At 38.4% G+C, this 17,321-nt stretch overlaps 1 protein-coding gene across 1 annotated transcript; it reads left to right on the top strand.

Moving 5' to 3' along the window:
• Positions 1-73: 73 nt before the first annotated feature.
• ulk3 (unc-51 like kinase 3) lies at positions 74-17,321 on the top strand. Its single transcript, XM_053500632.1, has 17 exons — positions 74-223; positions 535-663; positions 2,506-2,646; positions 4,299-4,419; positions 4,561-4,656; positions 5,678-5,821; positions 7,131-7,213; positions 7,570-7,725; positions 8,342-8,447; positions 8,640-8,680; positions 9,244-9,346; positions 9,440-9,504; positions 9,591-9,669; positions 11,751-11,791; positions 14,745-14,792; positions 15,095-15,158; positions 16,661-17,321. The coding sequence occupies exons 2-17, from the start codon at positions 565-567 to the stop codon at positions 16,675-16,677; spliced, it is 1,404 nt and encodes a 467-aa protein (XP_053356607.1). The 5' UTR covers positions 74-223; positions 535-564; the 3' UTR covers positions 16,678-17,321.

The raw sequence follows: 17,321 nt of genomic DNA, 5'->3' as shown, positions 1-17,321 counted from the left end.
TATAATAATACTACAGTAATGTTTGGCAGATGATTTGCTAAAATCGTATCATATTTGATTGCAAATTTACATATTTTTCGGGTTTTTTTAGACAATACCGAATCTCGCCTCTAGGTGCCAGTGTTGTTCCGTTTGGCTCTGACGTCATTTTTAACTGACAGCAAACATGTCTGGAAAGTAAACATAGCACCGGAGTTATACAAAACGCAATCGGGGAGCTAAGGTAAGAACGTATATGTTTATTCGCAAACAAAAATAAACAAACCTTAGGATTTGGACACCAGTGTGGTTGGTTTATTAAAGTCGCAGTTGCAGATGTAAGTTCAAGAGAAAAGTAATACTAATTATAACCATAATAATAATGATAATAAAGCTGCAGTTTGATTTTACAGCAGAAAACCTAAACACTTCCGCATGCACCAGGTGTACATCAGCTGTAGACTCATTGTGCATGTGTGTGTGTGTGTGTGTGTGTGTGTGGACGCATAAGCGCGTTATTAACGCTGGTTATTATTATCACCGCTTTGCTTTCAGGAAGTGTTTAATGTCACGCGCAGGGGTAACATGGCCTCGAGCTTTGCCCCTCCGAGGCTCGTGGACTTTCTGCTCACTGAGAAGCTCGGCAGTGGCACATACGCCACGGTTTACAAAGCCTACAGGAAGGTGAGAGGGTCGAGCCCCCAGCTTTCACCCCATTCTACATCTTCCATGCACTGATCTGCCCATTTTGGCCCTGGATGGGTGCACACACACACACACACACACACACACACACACTGGCAGGATGTAACAGATAGAGTCAAGAGTTCACAGATGAGTTCAAGAAGATAAATCTGCTTTCAGGTCATGATAAACATGAACATCCTGATTTAAAGGAAGCTTTATCTTAGTGACACAACAACAGGACACCATGTAATGGGGCAGGGAAAGAGCACGGCCCAGGCTCCCATGCCTCTTTGGGTTTCTCTCTTCTCTGCTGAACTTCATTACATTTACACTTACAGCACTTGGTGTAAGTGATACTCACGTATTCAGAGCGACTTACGTTTTATCTCCTTACACCACCATGAGGGAAAGCCTGTGTTCCATTCCCACACAATGACCAAACCCCGGTTAGTGCGGGTCCCAACCCCGGATAAAATGGGAGGGTTTGTGTCAGGAAAGGAATCCGGTGTAAAACCCGTGCGGATCAGATGGTCATCTGTGGCGACCCTTCGACGGGAGCAGCCGAAACACTAAAAACAACACGTGTAGTTGAAGTTAAGAGCCTTGCTCATAATTGTTCATAATCTGGGACCTACCAGTCATTGGGTAGTCCAACGCTTTAACCACTGAGCTTCCCCCTGCCTTGGGCTTCAATATGCCGCAGTGTGCGTTGCAGAATTGTTAAAAAAAAAAAAAACAGTTATTTCAGAAGTGTCATCAGTGTCTGTGTGGATTTACTTTTTCTTTTTCTTTCAGTGCTTGTCTTTTGTGCGTCTGGTTTTACGCTTTGCTCTTGTTCTACATTAGTTTCAGTTCACTTTACTCATTTAGGGATGCACACATTTTATTTTAGATTTTAATGAACTCTGAACACAAACACACCAACCATGGTGAGACTCAGTGCTGAATCTCATGACTCTCATCAATTCAGCTTTACACATTTTCTAAGCTGAAGGCCTGAGCTTAGTACAAATAAATTTTTACCCGATAATGCAGATGCACCAAAACGTTTGAGATGGAAGAAAAACTCTGTAACAGAGCTGATGATTGTATTTCTTTTTAAAACCGTCTGTTATTTAGGCCTTTTTGTTTTTTAATGACACCTGAACCCTCTCAGCTTCTGTAGCAGATCATTTCTTGCAGACTGCATAAATTATTTATCTGGGGGAAACATATAAGACCAGAGACTAGCTACAGGGCTAGAGTTATTAGATTAAGATTTCTAATATCTGTTTTTTTTTTCAGACTGCCTGGCCCAAAAAAAGACACACTAAGATTTCACTCTGTCACCGTTACAGTAGCTTTGATTACAGCACACACTGTATGTGATAATGATTCCTCACGCTCTGAAACTCACTCTTTCACAATATGAGTCTCTAAGGAGAAATCTCCTGAGTTGTAATCTTTGCCTAATAATTTGACACTCCTGAAATGGCAACTTATTTATTTGTTTGTTTGTATTTTGGGGCCAGGCAGTGTGTTGTGGGGTAACTTTAAATCTTGGTTAAAGAAAAATCAAGACTGGAAATAAAATGGATTAAAGTTAATAAATAAATCAAGAAGTATGTGCTTATTCAAAACTGGTATCAGATCTGTTCATGGCACAAGTAGAAACGTGACACATTAGCGCAAAACGAAGCATATAATCATAGCATCAGTAACAACTAAACCCCACCCTTTACTTATTCTTTGTAAAGTACAGCATTGTCCTACTTGTTCTACAGTTACACTATCATAATCCTCACACTGACCTGAAACCAGATTTGACCTTTTAAGTTGTGTATTTGGTTATGCGTTTAGACGGATAGCAGAGAAGCCGTGGCCGTGAAGGTCGTGAGTAAGAAGAGCCTGAACAAGTCGTCAATGGAGAACCTGCTGACGGAGATCGAGATCCTGAAAACCGTGCGCCACCCACATATCGTTCAGCTTAAGGACTTCCAGGTACAGTGCTTCCAGGAAATAATTAGAACATTTCTTGTAACTGAGGTCCAACAACAGCAGTTTAGTGATTTACATTTATTCAAAGACACTTTTTTGATTCATAGAGATTTCTGACACAAGTGTAAGTAATGTTCACTCAACTGTCAATCACAGATCCAGGAAATGCCAACGTGGCACTAGGGTTGTGCAGTAAATAACTTTTTTTGTTGTGTGAGTTCAGTACAAAATGCCATGTGGGGTAACAGTTGCATTGTAAAATATTAGGGATAGGATCGGATTCCCCGATACAGCAATATCATGGTACCCCTGTGTTGATCGATTTATATTCAAGTTTATAAGTATAACAATTTTATAAATATCTAGATTCTTTATTAATTATATATTTCTCAAATTTTGTTTGTCTTGCCGACAGCACCACCTGTAGGATTATAGAGGAACAATAACATTTTACTATCTCATATGCAAACATAAATTATTAATAAAAATTCAGGCGATGCATGAATTGCCACATCAAATAGCCGCAATACATCACTCATCTGTATACAATATTGATATCTTAATGGTTTCTTTTTAGCATTTTGCAAATATAAGGAGTCAAAAATCAATGTTTTCACATTCTTTTGTGGGCTGATTCATGTATCGACACACTGACTCCAAAATAGATTTTTGTAAATGATTTATTATAATTATAGTAGAGATTCACTGGACGACCAGCTGGTGACCAGAATAGGCTGTTTTTTAGCTTGATCAGGCATGACCTATTACACTATGTTATGTTACCCATTACACCATTATGTTAACACTAACACCGGAAGTACTTTGCGAAAAGGACGGTAGGATACCTAAAAGTCTTTAAAAAAAAAAAATATATATATATAGCTATATTTCCCGTGTAAACATTTCGACACACTATTTCACTATTTCACTATTTCATATTTCACGAGTATAAAAAACAAATAAAGATGTATGTAATAAATGATATAATTCATAAAGATTGTTCATTTCCGGTGACGTTGCCGCGACCCCATTCTGTGCTGAGTGCAAAGCTTCTTAGTCCTGCAACAGAAGCTCATTTTAATAGCGTTACATTATCAAAAATTGCCTGGGTTAAGAAGCCTCCGATCTCCATTTTTTTCCAAACTCTGTGAGCAAATCAGTCTCCAAACCCACTCATTACACACACTTACAACCGGTCTCAAAACACCATCTGCACTAATTAATCTCGAAACACACACGTGTGCCCATGTAAGAAGCTTTTTTATTTAGAAATAATGACTATGGTGGATGACACTGATATGTGCTGCTTAAAGTCTTGTATTTAAAACCAGTTTGTATTATTTAGATTCTGCGCTTGCTTCCTAAGTAAACTAATGCTATAAGGAGTGGGCTATATTTAATTAATTACCTTCAATTCCATTCCTAAGATATAAAAAGTTATGGTTTCAAAGACCTAAAATTATAACAGAATTTTAAAAAACTATAATATCTACTCAGAATATTTAGAAAATTTGTGATACTTACAGAATTGTGATATTAATCGAATCAGCATTGGGGTATCGTGATAGTATGATATCGTGTGGTGACTAGTGATTCCCATCCATACTTCCAGGCATAAACTTCGTGAGTGGTACGAGTGTGTGTTTGTGTTGCAGTGGGACAATGAGAATATCTACCTCATTCTGGAGTGGTGCTCCGGCGGAGACCTGTCTCGCTTCATCCGGAGCCGGCGGATTCTCCCCGAGCGAGTGGCTCGTCTCTTTCTGCAGCAGATAGGTAGGTCTCGCACGTACGTACACCATCACGTCATTGAAGCTTAGCTCGTTAGAATGGCTTTCAAAGGATTGGTTCAGCGGATGGTGCTGTTGATCTGGTCAGTAAAGAACTGTTTGTTTCGTTTCAATTGCATGTCTTTAGCCTGTGCGCTGAAGTTCCTCCATGAGAAGAACATCTCTCATCTGGATCTGAAGCCCCAGAACATCCTGCTGAGTGGCAACGTGCTGAAGCTCGCAGGTACACACGACAGGGCATGAGATCACAAACAGGAAGTGAAAAGCAGGTTACTGACTGATCACTTTTAATGATCACAATTAATAATTGTAGTTATATAAAAAATACTTGATATATTAAGGACTAATGGAATAAGATAACCATTTATGGTTTTGAATCAGATTTTAAGAAAAGAGTAAAGTTGGCTTTATTCCCCAAAGTAAAACGGATAAATAAATCATTTAATTTGGTACAAACCTGACCAGGATAAAACTGCTACAGTTTATAGATAGATAAATCTTCATCAACATTTTCATCCTACCCTAATTAAGGGTTTTGGTTTAAATTAATTAAGATTATTAATAACTAATAAACTGTAAAAAAAAAAAAAAAGAATAATTTCTTTGTAATACAGGGTAGAACTTCATCACATTATATATTTTATTTTAAACAAAGTTATAACCAATGAAAGCTTAGTCTTTAATATAGCATATGTTATAATTGTAATTAATAACACAATTAAATATGCTTAAAAACAAACAAACAATGCATTTGGTCTATTTGCAATGTTATTAAAAATGTTCCAGCCCTAAGGCGCATGTGAATTATCACACACACACAGACACACGAGAGTGCGAAAAAAAGTGAAACTAAATCAGTGCAACTGCTTAGCAGTAGCCTGAATAGTTCTAGCACATCACACTGTTTTTTTGTTTTCATATTTATGATCCAAAAGCTTCATCTTTACCTTCCTACTGCGTCTATGCCGTCATTTGGGAATCATCCAGACACGCACAACTTTCTGTAAGTCATGTGACCTGTATCATGTGCTACTAATCACCTAGCACTGATTAGCCTCCCACCGAGCACTACTCAGAACCCTGCTGGATTATGTCTTTTACGAGAGGAGCGTTAATCAGAATCTTAATCAGAAAGCAGCACCCATGACCCAAGCTTATTCTCGCTTATCGCTTTTCTCTTTCACCATCCTGCTATCTCTCTGTCTCATCTCTGTCTATCTGTCTGGTTGTGAATGTGTGTGTAGATTTCGGCTTCGCTCAGTACATGTCTCCGTGGGACGAGCAGAGCTCTCTGAGAGGTTCTCCACTCTACATGGCCCCGGAGATCGTGTGCCGTCGGCAATATGACGCCAGGGTGGACCTCTGGTCCGTAGGGGTCATCCTCTTTGGTGAGAGAGCCTCCGGCATGTTTTTCTTTTTAAAACCAGATAGCAGAACTGCTGCAAAACTTTCCTGTAATTAGACTGGAATTACGGGAAATATCAACAGAAAGCACAGTCACTCATACAGACTGATCTGATTAGTCAAGACCAACCATGCAGAACAGGAAAAACGCAGAAAATATTTCTGCTGTGAGAACGAAGGCCTTTTTATAGAAAGGTTCTCAATTAAACGGACAAGCTTGCACATTTTTACTATTTGTATATTAAATTAATTTGTGGTTATTACTTTTGTTTGTTGTCATTACTTTTGTTACTTTTAAATTATGTACAAAAATGTAGGTATTTTCCAGCATTTTCTGAAATCATAACACAGTAAAATACCATACCATCAATAGAACACCATCACCACGTCATAGTTTTTATCTAAACATCCATAAAACAAGTCTGAGGTAATAAAAATAGCAGCTTGTCATATTAATGAGAAATCATTAAAAAACACAGCTTATCTCTAATGTTAATAAGTTAAACGGGTAAGGCTTTGAGTTACTGATCAGAAGGTCCTGGGTTCAAACCCCAGCACCATTAAGCTGTCACTGCTGAGCCCTTAAGCCAGGCCCTTAACCCTAAGGTTTTACACCGTATGTCCTTCCTGACGCAACCTTCTTATTTTATTCGGGCTTGGGACCGACACTGGATCCATTCGCTGGGGTTTGGGTCATTGGGTGGCAATCAACCCGGGCCTTCCGCATGGCAGGAACTGCACACACTTGTGTGTATGTGTATTGGATGAGGTTTAAACATCCTGTAAGATATTCATGTACGTGTGCAGTTGAGGGTAAAAGGGCCTTGCTCAAGGGTGTGGCAGTGGAAACGTCCGATCAGTAGTCTAGTAGCTACCACTGCCCCAGGTATTCCACCTAATGTGACCTCATATGAGAAAAAGATCCCCTCCCCCTGGCTTGTTGCTCAGCTCAGCTGTTCTCTAGAGGGATGTGGCTTAGGTGTTAGCTCATTTAAATAGAGGAGTGAATTAAAGGGAGATTGAGGTATGAAGAATAGCATTATCTGAGGGGTATTTCAGCTGGAGCATTAACACACTTTAAAGAGATCTCTGTGTTAACATTTAGATACAAGACTCGTCTTCCATTTCAGAAGTTACACAAGTTTCTGAAACTCATAGATGTACTTAGTGTCAAAGCTGCTGTTATAGAAAACTAATATTTATACTGTGCATGAATATGAACAGTGAGATCTGTATGCAAACTAGCCATTTATTAACCTGTGTGTGTTTGTGCACGCATGTCTTCTACCCCAGAGACGTTATTCGGGCGCGCACCGTTCGCTTCTCGCTCTTACGCTGAACTGGAGGACAAAATCCGCAGTGATAAACCCATCGAGGTGAGAGGAGAAGATACACAGGGTTTGAGAAGCGTTAAATCAGATTCCTTCAGCAGATATTTTTTTTTTAGATCTACGGAGGTATTTGCTTTAATTTGATCCAGAGAAAGGCATTGAGCTTAGTTAGTAGTTGAACCTCAGTATATTGATGCATGAAGCTGTACAGTGAAGCAGAACAGATGCTGGACACACTGGATTGTACTTTTGGAGAGTTCAGTGGTGCAAATGTATTGTAGCGTGCACTAGGGAAAAAACGCAGATTGTATTTTTTTTAGGAATAAAAAATAGAGATAAAAAAGATGAAGATAGATACTTATTCAAATCTGTGTCTGTGTGTGTGTGGACACTTTGTTCAGCTGCCAGCCGGTGCCAGAGTATCCCGAGACTGCCGGGATTTGTTGCTCAGGCTGCTGGAGAGAGATCCAGACTCCCGCATCTCATTCGACGAGTTCTTTCTGCACCCGTTTGTGGACCTGGAACACATGCCCAGTGCTGAGAGTCTAGACAAGGCAGTAAGTGGCGTGTGTGTGTACGTCTAGATAGATACATAAATATAGATATATTTCAGTCACAAAGGCATTCCAGTCACAAACATTCATTCAGTGCCTTCTGACCAATCAGATTTAAGAATTCAAACAGTGTTTATTTTATATAAACTATTTGAGAATAAAAAAAATTTGCTGCTTTTAAAAGCCATAATGTCTCAACTCTATAGAAAACTTTAATATTTCAAATTTTCTTCATGCGCAAACAATAACGTTTCCTCGGGCCGAAATTTAGCTTAATTTTGTTTCAAAGAAAATGCGTGTGTGTGTTTGTGTGATGTGTTTGGTTCGTGTGGTTTTCTGAAACCATCTCCTTCATTAACAATCCTTCTTGTCTGCTGTAAGTCATTAACACGATCTCACGAGTTTGTTTGAAGCTCCGCTTGGATCTCCGAGAGCCTTTGGCAAACTCTGGCAGGGTATCGTGGCGTTTTCACGATCTGTGTTTGTCTTGTTTGCTTACGCGTTTGCAGCTTAGTGTAAATACGGGTCCCGTAATGAAAGCCATACGCATCCGTGTGAGCGCTTGTTGGATGCAAGCGGTGCCAGCGTGCTAAACTCTCTTCTTCTGTGCCTCTTTCAGAAGGAGCTGGTCCTGCGGGCGGTGCAGAAGGACCAGGAGGGGGAGAAGGCTGCCGCTCTGTCTTTCTACTGCAACGCACTCGAGCACTTTGTGCCTGCTATACACTGTAAGACATGCGCACAAGCACACACGCTTTCTTTTGTTCATTTGCTTAAGATGTTCAGACTTAAAAAATAAATATGTATTATTACAGTTTAAGTATGCACATACTTTTGTTTGCATAAACCTTAACGAAAAACGAAAAATTAAGACGATTTTCTAATCCGGTTTTAATGTTTTTAATCTGTTCTTTCCTTAGACGAAACAGACAGGCAGAGAAAAGAGGCTCTGAGACAAAAGGTGAGTTAAACATGATGTATGATTAGGATACGTTTCCCCTGACGTGCCACACTCACTATAACCAACACTAAATCTGGGGTTTTACCAGCAATGGTACTTCGGAAATAAGTTTTTTCACATTTGAGCGAAAAAGAACGTCCCTCAGGCTCATCAGAGATCTTAAATTCCACTCCATCCGTGACTTTGAATCTGAGCGAACAAATCTGTCTGTGCGTAACCCGTTTAAACTCACTCTCTTCTGCAACACTTTACACTAATCACGTGAGTTCTTGTACGCAGAAGAGGGCAGATTGTATTTTTGTTAGTCTGAGTTATGATCCAACGCAAAGTTTTAAAAGGTAGTGTAGTCTATTTTCAAGATTGGTTTGGTCTTTAAGGAAGCACATGTTAACTTTCATAGCTCCCTGGTTGGTTGTACGACAGCGGAAGGGCTGATGGGTACATTGGAACTGGCAGGTGACCAAACTGGGGGTTAAACTTGTGTCTTGCATTAGTTTTTGTTTTTATCAATTAAAGGTTAAACGTACTGCTGTTGATTAAGCATAATACAAGGTCATCTACAGGTCAACCAGTATGTCTCTCGAGCTGAAGAACTCAAAGCTCTGGTGGCTTCTGACAACAAAGCCAGCTTCGAGAATGCCCAGTCAGCCCGTAATATATTAAGAGGTAAATAGTTTTTCATCTACCTAGTTAAAAACACACACACACACACACACAAATACATTGACCTCCTCTGATTGTCTTAATTCTCTCTGTCAGAAATGTCCCGGGATCATCCACGCTTACTCGCTGCACTGGATTTAGCTGCCACCGCTGTAGCAAAGGTGACACCCTTTTGTTTAGCCATTATAAATCTTATCGTTTGTGGTGCATTGTGGGTACCATGCGTCTGACCCGCTGTATCGTCCAGGAGGCACGAGGGATAGAGGACTACGAAACGCTGGATGTGTATCAGCAGAGTTTGGGAGAGCTGCTGCTGGCTCTAGCTGGTAAGAACCTCAGGTCCCATAACTCACAATGATGCTCTACAGAAACCTGACTGATCCTAAGCCCCGCCCACGCACGGTTACTGTTTCTATTTGAAAAACAGAGACCAGAGTTGGGCAGCTAATGCAAGAAATCATTTTGGAGATCAGAAATGTTTTAAGTAGATGCTAACAATGACTAGTTAATTCAATCGCAGCAATAATAAAATCAGTTAACACAATTATAGAAATTTATAAACAATAACGATCTGTCACTTAATCCTAAAGCTCTGTTTTGCGTCTTAGCCTTTCCAGCTTAGTGTAAATAGTTTTGATTCAAAGTTCAAGAGTTTTCTTGTTGAGATACGGATCATGAAAACATGACGATCATGATGACATCTGAACGTTTTAAATAGAAACAGAGCTCGTCAGTCTGTTTATCATCGGCGTGCATGAAATCACTTCAACTTTTTTACAGTTCCTGACTCGGAGTCCAAAAGCACAGGGATGTTCTGGCTCTGATATGGGATCCAGTGAACGTCACTGCTTCTGAACATGCACGCAAAGTCACGCAAACCGGTCAGAGGAAACTAATTAATTTCTCCATTACAAGGATCATTCTTTCTGTCCTAGTAAATTTCCCACAGATCCTATAAATGATGATGATGATGATGATGGTGATGAGTACTTATTATGATGTCAGGTTGTGAGTGGATTTAGCTACGTTTAACCTCTGGCCAAACACCTGCAGACCCGCGAACAAGTTCGAGATTGTTTGTTTCGATCAGATGTGTCTTTTGACACAAGGCTTTAAAATACTTGATTGACATAATGATTGGTACCGTTGTCGGCTAATCAGTGGCTGGACACCCCAAAACAAAAAGCAGAGCTTGGGATTTGCGAGCTAGCCGCAAGCAGTCCACGTAACATTTACTTCGTTCTTTGAATGAACAACGTTGTCAGGAAGATTGATTAGTTTCCTGTCTTAGAGTGAGTAGCCAGGCTGTTATTATAGTGTCGAGTCTGGCTGATGACCTCATGCTGGAGTTGGTCCTAAAACTAACGACAGGCAGAGTGGAGTTGGAGGAGGAGGAGGAAAGAGATAAAAACAGGAACCAGAGAATGAAAGAGAGAATAAGCCAAGTGAAGAGGGATCGATGAAGAATGGAGAAAGATCCAGGAAACTGAATTGAGGTTAAATAGAATAATTCAGAAAAGGAATGTGGAAAAAAGGATTCAAGAGAAAGTTTAAAAGCAGATGTGTGTGTGTGTGTGTGTGATCAGTATGAAGGGAGCAAGGCCGGGCCGGTACCAGGGCAGCGTGTGTGGTACTGCTGCTCTGCCATCTGGATCCCATTCAGCTCCACTCTCTTCCATTCGCGCTGTTATTAAATACTGGAAACAAATGAAAACTGTTATCTCTGAGTGTACACTGAGCTCGAGCCAACGGCCCAGAGCACAAAATGAGCTTGACGGCAACCTGAGACCACCCAAACCCACAGAATTACAGCATGAGCAAAGGAATAATTAGTGAAAAATGTTGGCAGGGGCGAGATGGGATCAGTTAGCAATGTGGCTTTTAAATAAGACCATGATGGATCCCAAGCCTTGTTAACGCTGTTAACAGTGAAGAAGAGAATAAAAGCTTAAAAGGAGCAATATGTTCTATTTTTATTAAGATGCTCATGTAGATGGAGGAATAATTGCATTAAAAATTGTAGCACTGTAATATTTAACACAAACTTCCAGTGCTTCATGCAATTCCAAATTTAAAAGAAAGTGAATCAAACAACTCATTGAATGATTCTTCCTTTATAAAGGATGTGAAGTTTAATCTTAATTAAATTTATTTTCTTATTTTTTTTACCCCTGTTCATCTCCCACGCGGTCAATACCTTGTTTTTCCACAGACTTTGTATCATCACTAAAAACCATCCTGCTCATACTAAATGAAGAGCCTCATCTGAAAAGGAACGTCTCTCTAAAGGCTTGCTTTTTAGAGTGGAGAGTTTCAGCCCTTACTGAGGAATCAGAAGTTTTGCTAAAAGTAAATTAAAGACGCTTCATTATTTTTGTTCTGTCTCTCTCTTCCCCTTTATGTGTAGCCGAGCCTCAAGGCCGCAGGAGGGAGCTGCTCCATGGCGAGGTGAGTCAAGATTCTATGTACAGTTACATCTATGTTATAATATTCTCACAAGTCACTTGAAAAACCTTGAACATTAGTCAATCTTCAGTTATTGTTCAAGTTAAAAGGGCAGCTATTATGGAAAAAAATAGTTTGGGACATTTTCTGACATTCACATGGGTCTGTGTGTGTGTGTATGTGTGTGTGTGTGTGTGTGTGCAAACAAAAACAGAAAGAAACAGAAAAATACATTCCCTGCCTTTTGTTCTTTTTTTGTATTATTTTTCTATTGGGCCAGTGTTTAAACAATCCAATTAGATTTTTTTCCCTGTTGTAAGCTTGAGCTATTTTGCAAATAAGAATGGCCAAAAATTTCACTCTTTAGATGTGCAAAGTGGGTAAAGCCCCAAAAGCACCCAAAAGATTGCAGTGCAAGGTGATTCTACAAAGTATTGACTCAGGGAGGCTGAGGACAAATGCACGCCACACTTTTCAGATATTTATTTGTTAAAAAAAATTGAAAAACATAATTTCATCATTTTTCTTTCACTTCACAGAAATGCGCAACTTTGTGTTGGTCTATCAAATAAAATCCCAATAAAATGCATTTACATTTGTGGTTCTAACAAAGAATTCAAAGTTCAAGGGGTATGAATACTTTTGCAAGACACAATGGGTACAGTGGGTTTTAAAACTGGTCAGTGGAAGATTGGGAAAAAAAAGTCCAGGTGATGTTTTTCACGCATGTTCTGTGTGAGCTACAGAGACCAGGAAATCTGCAGTTTCTAAAAATCCTCGAAGTACTGTAGCCCATCTGCTACCAGCAACAGTACTGTATTAAAAGTCACGGAGATCAACAGAGATGACACTTTCCCTCATTCTGATATTTAATGTGAACATGAACTGAAGCTCCGGACCTGCACTTCTGTCGAGTGACTGGTTTACTGGATAACTGTTTAAATGTTGCAGGTGTTTATATCATAAGATCTAATTAAAGTGCAACTCAGGTCATGTTAGTGCACGTCAGCGACACCGTGCAGCTTGGACACACAACATCAGCACGTGTTTAGGTTCTGTAATTCCACCTTTCTGTTGTAGGAGCCACACTAGCTAGGGCCTTCGCCTAATTTGTTATGAGACTGAAGCCAGAAGGCACCGAAGTTTAATTAGTTTGATTGCGCCTAGATTTAGAGCCTGCAAAATGCAACACAAACATGTTTCTCTTCAACACAGGAGCTGCGTACGGAGAAGTAAAAAGAAAGAAAGATGATGAAAGAAAGTGTGGCTTTTAGATTGTTCCCATCTGATGTTTTATGAGACCTTAAATAAATTCAGATGTGGCCATGCTAACCAAAAACAGCTCTCTCTCTCTCTCTCTCTCTCTCTCTAAAGACCAAAAGGATTACATGTCCTCACAATAATCTTCATAAATCACCAGGTCCTCACAAAATAGTCATGTTTTTACCAAAGAAATCTGCAGTTTAACTTTCTTTTTTTGCTGTTGCTGAGGTTAATATTAAAAAGTTTTACTTTAGCATTAATTATCTTTAACAGTGTTAATCAATGAAATACCTTTACCAAAAGAATCATCAAGATAGTAAGAATGCTATGGTATAATAATACGAGTAAAAGACAAGCTGTTCTAGGAAAATAATCAACTTCAGCTTCAATTTAAAGTTACCACGACATCTGAAATGGACTGAAAGCAATGCAAAAGTGAATGTAACATATTAATTGACTGGCATAAGTGGTTGAAATCGCACGATTCGTTCTTTTTGAACAAGTCTTTAACGTGACTCAGAAGAACGTGTAGTCTCGGAGAGTGACTCTTTCATTTTCTACTGGGCTCACATGCGCAAATCATCGCAAAACCTCCGTAGGTTATTTACTGTACAGGAAACAGAAATGAGTAGTTACCTCTGAGTCTTTTGGTCCAAATCGTTTGTTCTTTGGTCACGTGACTCCCATAGACGCTATGCAGTGCAATAGATTCAAAAGAACGAGCGATTTCGGACCAGAAGATATGAGAGGTGAGCTGCTCATTTTGTTTGTTATTACTGTATATGTCCTTAGCTGCATTGTAATATTTTTATTACTGGAATTATAGCCAAAATTTGTGTATGTAGATGTATTGGGGGTCTGTTTATTGAAAATGTAACATTTTATTTTATTTCTGATCAAAAGAACTAAATGAACCAGATGACTCAAAAAAAGATTCGTTCATTTTGATGAACGAAATTCAAAGAAGCTCACATGATGCTACAGTACACAGCCAATCAACCCTGTGTCTTCCAGGTGGCAGAGGCAAGTGATAGAGCAATAAAAGGCGAGAGTCTAGACAGAAAAGAAGAAAAGGGTAAACTGCTAAAAGGGTTGCTGCTACACTTTTTAATTTACTTTATAAAATTAATGGTAATTTATGTTATTTTCTCTATTTTTAAATACAGTCCTCTTGTTTAATAACAAAAAAAAAACAATATAGTTAGCTAGTTCATTGTTCAAGTGTCACTACTATACTAGACTGCTTGATTATATAGTGGTGGAAAGATGTTTCAAAAGTTCAGCTGCATCAGACAGACACAAACAAATGCAGTTGATAATTTTTTGTTAACAAAATGAAACAACTATTTTTTATGTTCATAAAACTAAACAAAAAATATACATAAAAATAACAAAAAACAAACAAAAAAAAGTTTAACAAATAATTTTGGAGATTAGAAATGATGATTTTCTGGACCTCTGTTTGAGGAAATCTTCTCTACGTGACCTCATTGAATTTTAGTTGAATACCCCTGGTAGAGAGCAACATGTGCAATTTGAACCACATATGTTTTTCAAATTACACCCACTTTTGCATTACTTTTGGTACAGCCCTTATACATTACAGATATGCCATTTGTGAAACTGTGTTTTTCTTACTCCTTCCTTTTGAAGTAAAAAAACAAACAATATTAAATTCTGTTTTATCTTACAGATTAAGAGTTTGATGAGTAGAGCCGAGTACCTTAAAAAGCAGATTCAGGTAATGTCACTGTATCTAGAAAATCTGGTTTGGAAAGTCTGCATAGTCTACATGTTTGTTTTTTTCTTTATTTTTCCGAGTGGAAAATCCACATCGAGTTCATTAATCTTCTTCCACTGCTCCTGATTCCTGTCTGTATAAAAAACCTCCATGTTCTGTATGTGATCAATCTTACATTCCACACTCACAGATCTACTCTCCATTCCTAAATACTGTGCTTTAAATTAATAACTTAACTGTAAGCCAAGAGATTAAGGGGTTAATTTCCTGGTGTGTGTGTGTGTGTGTGTGTGTGTGTGTAGATCCGAGAAACCCAGACAGATGTCTCGCTGGATAAAGATGTGGTTGCTGAATCTGTGCGAACATGTAAGTGCACCACACTTAAAACAGTTTATGTCATGCTTACACACCACTAAGAGGTGTAATTCAAGAATTATTATACCGTCGTCATGCATCAAACAAACAATACACACGCTACCAATTGTAAGGTGTTACACTGATGCTATACTGTATGGGTGTATGATAATAAACTGGTATGTGAATTACCACAATACTTAGCATACATTATTATCATGGATGCCCTTAAATGATTTAACATTTAGTTTGGTTCATTTAGATTTTGTTAGTATGTATGTAGATGCACTGGGGAATCAATGGAGACACATAGCAATTCGGCCTTCCATTCATTAAGTTGACTTTTTAAATGAATTGTCTGTCATTTCCTTATTTAAATGGTTAATATAGAGTTATATATAAAGGAAATGAATAGTACTTTGTTATTACTGTATTACTACTATTATTAAAGGTTAAAGAGTAATAATAATGATGGCATATAAGGATAAAGAGGAGTTCCTGCCACCACCCTAAAGTTTAGTATTTTTTTATACCAGCACATCCTAGAAGTGTTTTATTTCTCATATGCTACAAAAATTGTATGATGTCAATTTTAAATTACTTTTAATTAAGGATGGGAAAAAAAATCTATTCAGTTACGTACCATGATTCTTTGTGTCGCAATTCATGTAGCACTACACTGACTCCAAAATGTTTTTTATTTTTTTTAAAATATTTATTTATTATTTTAAGTTTGCATTTTAGGTGCTTAAACATTGTTGTTCCAATATAATTTTACAGAGAGCGTGCTCTAAACTGTTCATACATTGGCAGGCAGCTCAGTATTCAAATTATTTGGTAAATTTGTTTAGAATTTTAACGAAATCTAAAAAAAAATTATAATAATTTTAATTCAGATATTTTTAAAAATGGTGATATTACTATCGCGTTACAAATTAAATCAGCATCTAGGTATTATGATAATATCATATCAGGATAATCATTTCATTATTTAAATCTATTATAATCCATCCAGCTACTTTTATCCTGAATAATTAGCTACTTTAGAAAACTTTAATGAACAGCTTTACATCTTTCTAACTGTTACAAAGCAGAGAGACTGGAAACTCCTTCCAAAATTTTGTTTTTTAAATTTTACATTATGTGCATGCTTCTTTTTAATTCCTTTTAATATTAGTTTGGGATTTCGCAGTAAATCCGCAGAAGTACCTGTTAATGAGCTGTTACTATAGTAACAAATATGTATTCAAACGAAATTTTTTGATATTAACATGTGCTTTGAAATAAAGTCAAAGCTGCTGTTCGAGAAAATTCATCATCACCTTTTGATTTAATGAAATGAATAACAGTGAGGTGTAATAAAGTGTAACATAAAAACATCTGATTTCATTAGATGGAAACTATTTGGCGTAACATCTGCGCACCAGAACGGGTTACTAGTGAAATATAACTAGTGAATGTAACAGAGTCACTAGAGACCTGTAATGCTTTGATTTTTTTTTCTTCTTACGCAGCCTGTTGCCTGCAGTAGCCATGAGAACATTCAGACTTATCGGTCACATCACATGACCAGATCGGTGCCTTGATGGTGCACTTTGGAGCCAATCTGATCGAATCCCTGCAAGACTAACTGACTCCGCCCTTAAACCGCGAGACGGCAAACGCAAGCTGAAAGTAGTCAGTTGGAGTTGTATACGGATTATTTTAACATTACTGTACTGTATGCGATTCGTCCTCTAGTCTGGAAAATAGAGCATTCTAAATATAACGACACACACACACAGTCTATATCTGCTGTATAGAAGTAAGTAAACCATTACCATTACTCTTTTCTGTTCTTGCTGTATCGCTTTGCTTTCACACACACACACACACACACACACACACACAACCCCCCTGCTCAGTGCAGTGGGGTTCACCGCAGCTCGTCCACATAATGAGGGCGCTGTGTGGTGGTGAACGTGGCTCTGGAACCATGTGGTTTCCTCCCTGTTCACTCTCATCTTACATTTACTTTTCTCTGCCACACATCAAGCTATGCTTCGTTTTCTCTGCCCACCTCACACACCGCCGGTTAGCACTTTAAACCAATGAGGCAGCAGTAAAGATAAAACAAAAATACTGAAAAGCACTGGAGTGTTGTAATGAAAACATTAAAAGTGTTGTTGTTGTTTT

This window comes from Clarias gariepinus, chromosome 7 (assembly GCF_024256425.1).
Source record: "Clarias gariepinus isolate MV-2021 ecotype Netherlands chromosome 7, CGAR_prim_01v2, whole genome shotgun sequence".
In the NCBI taxonomy this organism is placed as follows: domain Eukaryota; kingdom Metazoa; phylum Chordata; class Actinopteri; order Siluriformes; family Clariidae; genus Clarias; species Clarias gariepinus.
The sequence above is the reverse complement of the archived record's forward strand: the minus strand, read 5'-3'. Positions and strand labels throughout refer to the sequence as shown.